The sequence below is a fragment of the Oncorhynchus keta genome, chromosome 31 (assembly GCF_023373465.1).
Source record: "Oncorhynchus keta strain PuntledgeMale-10-30-2019 chromosome 31, Oket_V2, whole genome shotgun sequence".
In the NCBI taxonomy this organism is placed as follows: domain Eukaryota; kingdom Metazoa; phylum Chordata; class Actinopteri; order Salmoniformes; family Salmonidae; genus Oncorhynchus; species Oncorhynchus keta.
This window is the reverse complement of record NC_068451.1, coordinates 16,257,737-16,262,736: the sequence shown is the minus strand read 5'-3', so window position 1 is coordinate 16,262,736 and position 5,000 is coordinate 16,257,737. Positions and strand designations below refer to the sequence as shown.

General features: G+C 46.5%; 1 protein-coding gene across 3 annotated transcripts in view; it reads right to left on the bottom strand.

Moving 5' to 3' along the window:
* The window catches only part of LOC118364068 (uncharacterized), a 23,093-nt gene that overhangs the window by 8,540 nt on the left and 9,553 nt on the right, over positions 1-5,000 (bottom strand). For 2 of the 3 annotated variants that reach the window (XM_052489713.1, XM_052489714.1), the window contains exons 1-8: positions 4,903-5,000; positions 3,573-3,911; positions 3,089-3,352; positions 2,807-2,842; positions 2,221-2,393; positions 1,831-1,993; positions 1,058-1,119; positions 573-765 (exon numbers count right to left, since the gene is read on the bottom strand). The exon at positions 4,903-5,000 is cut by the window's right edge and continues 85 nt beyond it. In XM_052489713.1, the coding sequence (XP_052345673.1) occupies positions 573-765; positions 1,058-1,119; positions 1,831-1,993; positions 2,221-2,393; positions 2,807-2,842; positions 3,089-3,352; positions 3,573-3,911; positions 4,903-4,981 (1,309 nt within the window). In that variant the 5' untranslated portion in view covers positions 4,982-5,000. The remainder of the gene's footprint in view (positions 1-572; positions 766-1,057; positions 1,120-1,830; positions 1,994-2,220; positions 2,394-2,806; positions 2,843-3,088; positions 3,353-3,572; positions 3,912-4,902) is intronic. The other variant, XM_052489715.1, reaches the window with a different exon arrangement.

The window sequence follows — 5,000 nt, the reverse complement described above, 5'->3', positions numbered from 1 at the left end:
AGGAGGTTCATGTTCAGTAAACATGGACTTGGATGAGTGCCTATTTGGTCATAATGATTATAGTGGTATTGGCTATAATGGTGTTAAAGAGCAAAGTATATTTAAAGATCTCAAATGGCAACACACAAACAGATGAATTACATAACTTCCTGGTTTTACAACTTCTCTGTTTGTATGATTCCATCTGAGTGGTTTAAATATACTTTCCCCTTCTGTTAATCACTGATGAGAATCACTGATGGGAACTGACCAGGGGCGGACTGGGACCAGAAATCGGCCCTGACATTTCTAACACATTGGCCCAGACCGCCCCTGGAACTGACTGTGTAGGTGCGAGGAAGAAAGAATAAGATGATAGCAGGAAGGAAATGAAGCATTGTAAAGGGACCTATTTGGACAAACATGTAGGCCTATATATCTACTGTTGGTTCTGATAGGTACAATTAGTTGACACTGACCTGAGAAAAGTTTAGCATTTTTAGCATTACTGATTATGGTTAGCATTAGGAGAGGGTAAGCTGATCTTAGATCTATATCTAAAGACCCAAGTTGGACCGTTTGGTTCTCTACACCTTTCGGGGGCAGTTTGACGGTGTAAACAGCCTTGACCGCCTGTCCGTTCCGCAGTAGCATGGTGCAGGTGTAGTTCCCAGCAGTGTCCTGGGTGGGGGACAGGGGGACCTCGGTGCTGAGGTGACCCGGGCCAGAGGAGCTCCACTTCAGCGTGCGACTCTGGTTCTGGTGGCTCCACACCACCCGCTTCACCTGGTGGATGGAGGAGATGGATTGGGTTTATACAGTGTGTTCTTTATCCACCAGGGCCGTGTTCATTAGGGGACTACGCAATAGAAAACTTACAACAGAAAAAAAAGAGTTTCTAATTGGAAAAGTCCAGGTTGTCCTTCCCTGTTTCAGTCAGTGTTCCATTTTGTGCCTAATGAACTCAGCCCAGGTGCTTAAGGAGCCATTTTGTGCCTGAAAGCTCACCACACATCAGCTAACTATGACAGTGAAGAGATGAGGGAAGAATGTTGCCAGTCAGGGGATGGTTACCTACCTGGGAGCGCTCTGTATACTGACACGTCAGGACCAGGGCTGATGGAGAATGTCTGGCTTTCACTGGGATGGAGGGAGGGAGGAGAGAGTGGAAGGCAAGGGAGTAGGAAAGAGAAAGACAATGTGAGGTAGGGATAAGGAGAGAGTGAAGGAAGTACCAATAAGGGGTAGTCAGGGGACAAAAAGAAAAGGGGGGCAAGGAGAGATAGAAGGTGTTGGGGGGGACAATGAGCGAATCAGAGATGGTCCAAAATAATATACATTCATTACACAGAATTGCTTCTAATGTGTCGCATGATGGTGACTGATGCCCCATGTCTCATCGAACCCCAATGAGGATCAATCTGGGTGTAATCAAGCCCTACAGACACACACGTCTCTGTCAGTGATTACAGTGTTTAATGTGTGCCTCCCACAGCCCTGGTGGGAGAGCGGCTGGTATAATCATACATAATTACACCCATAATGAGGCAGGTTAAAAATATATGGGTCCGTGGGGCTGTATGTGTGTGTGTGTGACAGATGTGTGGAGCAGGGTGACAGTGACAGATCGCTTGGTCATGTCTGGGCAGCTGTAATGGCTGCCAGAGGGACAGTGATTATTAAAGCCTTCCAAGACCGCAAAAATGGACAAACGGGTGTGTGAGTATGTGTGTGTGTTTCTGCGTGTGTGGGAGTTGGACAGTATTTTTAGTCTTTGTTTTTATTCATACCAATATCTCTATATCAGACATAAATACATAACCCTTCTCTCCTCCCTTTTCCCCTCTGTACCTTGGAGGATGCTAAGCAGGGTCCTCTGGCTGAACACGTTGTCATTGAGGAAGACCTCACACATGTAGAGGCCTCCGTCATTCAGCCCCGGGCTCAGCAGGAAGGAGAAGAAACCCTCTTTTGGGGTAGACAATGGCCCGTCCAGGCTCAGCTGGGCATGAGTCTAGATCAATCAAATTCAGTCAATCACATTCATTTATAAAGGCTCTTTTTACATCAGCAGTTGTCATAAAGTGCTTTTATAGTAACCCGGCCTGGACCCTGTGGAGCAGGCAGAAACAGAAGCACTGTAGCTAGGAAAACCCCCTTGAAGGAAGAAACCTGTAGAGGAACTCAGTTCATACGCACGTAAGCATGAACATATACACACACATCCTCTTCTGAGTGTACCTTGCTCTGCTCTGTGCGGTCCCTCCAGCGGTCGTACCCGTAGACCAGGGTTGTGGTGTTGATGTTTCTGCTGTCTGGAGGCTTCCAATAGAGCAGGACATAGTCGCCCCGCATCGGAGGGCAGGCGAGGGTGAGAGGGGTCTGGGTGAGACTGGCCATAGAGATCTGAGCACCTAGGGAGGGGGAGAGGAGATGGAGGGGGAGGGAGAGAGAGAATTGGGGGAATGGGGAGAGGAAGAGAATGAGAGGTATGTAAGTGAGAGAGAGAACGTGAGAGATAAGAAGAGAGCGAGAGAGTGGTGGGGGAACAGTGAGAGAAATATGTAGGGAAGATGGTGGGGTTGAGAGATATAGAAAGGAGGATAAGTGACAGACGTGGCAGTGGAGAGAGGAACAGAACAGACAGAGGAAAATAAAGAGAGATAGAGAGAGAGGTGCACAGCAGCAATAGGATTATGTCGTTATGTTTCTGAGAGAGAGCTGGTCCCTCAGTAAGGTCAGTTTGTATTGTGCTGCTTGATCCAAAGGCTGCTGACTCTGTGTTTTAGCTAGACTAGAGTCTACTGTACATGGTGACGACACTCACTATGGCTTATATTGGTGAACGAGGCCACATTCATACCTAGAAAGAGGGAGAGAGAGAGGGTGAGAGGGAGAGGGAGAGAGAGGAAGAACGACAGAGAGGGAACAAGGGCGTGAGAGAGAAAGGGACAGAAATAAAACATTTGGGTTAGTGTGGGAGCAGTGGATATAGTGGGAGCACATATAAACACTAGTCAATTATATAACGATGCCAATACAAGGCCGATCTAGATACAATGCTTTGTTTGGAGTATTGAGATTAATTTACCCCCCCGTCATATCTCACCATCCACGCGGAGGTCCACAGTGAAGGGGAACATAGGGGAGCTGCTGTTACCCCTTGGGTACACCTGGCAGATGTATACCCCCTGGTCAGTGAGGCGTATCTGGGGCAGCTTGGCAACACCCCCCCCTGACCTCCTTGCCAATCGTAGGGGCGTCCCACCAGGGGACAGCCAGGTTACCTCGGAAACGGCGGTGGCAGGGGACACTTCTGCCATCAGACGCAGTGTGCTGTGCTGAGGGAGAGTGGCTGAAGGAAAGATAGAGACTGGGACCGATGTAGGAGGTAGGAAATAGGAGAAACGATAGAAGAGATAAAAAAAACATGTGGGATATTGCTACTACTGTTTGACCTGATTGTGTCAAATAAAGTGGGCATGGGGAATTATTTACACATAATATTTGTATCAATACCATCACAACTGTATATTACATGTATATGGACATACTGTAATGGTAGTTTTGTGTGCAGGACCACAGTTCTATACCTGTGAGGACGGCTAATAGTATGATCTTCTCTCTCAGTTTCTTCTGTTGCTGTATAATCAGACAGGAGTAGCGACCCTTGTCCTCCATTTTGGGGATGAACAGCAGAGAGAAGTCCCCAGTTTCCTGAAAGTTTGAGTCAACCAATCGCATGGAAGCCTTTGAGGCTGCCCCCGAGAACTGCTGCCTCTCATTGGCCGAGAGGACCCGTTTCCAGTGGTCCACGCTAGGAGACTTCATCTTCCAATTAATGCTCACAGAACCGGTGAGAGGCCAATCAACACAGGGTAAGGTAACTTCCCTGCCAACCATTGTCACAATGATATCACTCCAGTCAGGGTCTGATGATGACAAAAAACACACAAAACAACGAGTGAAATAGTGATAGGTCTAACCTTCCAATGGGCTTACAGGGGAACTTCTGCCATGGCTGTTCACACCTATCCAGCTCTATGTGCTCTGTAAAAACTAAAGGTGCTCGTAGAATGGGGTTGCAGTTGGATCAGGCTCTGGCCTCAATACTGATAGAATCGACCTGAGGAGATAAGAGGTGACTAGTTCTGGAGCCACAATCAACACTCAGACTTACCCCAGAGATGCTCAGCTCTGCTTCTAGAGGACTCTCAAATGGCACCCTATTTCTTAGAGCCCTGGTACAAAGTAGTGCACTATATAGGTAATAGAGTGCCAGATGGAACGCATCCCCAGGTTTTTATCCTTCCTTTCTAATCAGTAACTGATTTAGATCAGGAAGAGCCAGTGTATTGTGGACTCTTTAAGCCCAATCAATGGCATTAATGGACCAATGAAACGCCAAGGAGAGTTGAGAGCCAGCCAGACTGGACGGATTAGAGATGTGTATCCCTGGTTTGACTTTCAAACGACAGGAATATTTGTAAACCTCTACTGAAATACTACCTTATACAGAAGGTAGTATCATATCAAATGTATTTATAAAGCCCTTCTTACATCAGCTGATATATCAAAGTGCTGTACAGAAACCCAGCCTAAAACCCCAAACAGCAAGCAATGCAGGTGTAGAAGCACTGTGGCTAGGAAAAACTCCCTAGAATGGCCAGAACTTAGGAAGAAACCTAGAGAGGAAACAGGCTATGAGGCTATAAAAAAAGGCTATAAAATACTACCTTGATTATTTTGAATGTTATATTTTCCACATACTTTCTGATAAAAAATCCACTGAACACCGACAGAAGAATCTCACATTCGTTTTCAGCTTCAAAACGAGTGAGTAACCCAGTCATAACAGAGAATACTTGCAAGTGAAGGAAATTTGTGCGATGTCATCTATCAATGGTTCAAATTTCACCATACCTTTAGTGGTCGTGTCAGATTGAGTGATGAGCACCACCGAAGAAGAAATAAGAACAAAGAGGAGACATCTAAACTCCATGGTCCAAGCAGAGGCAGTC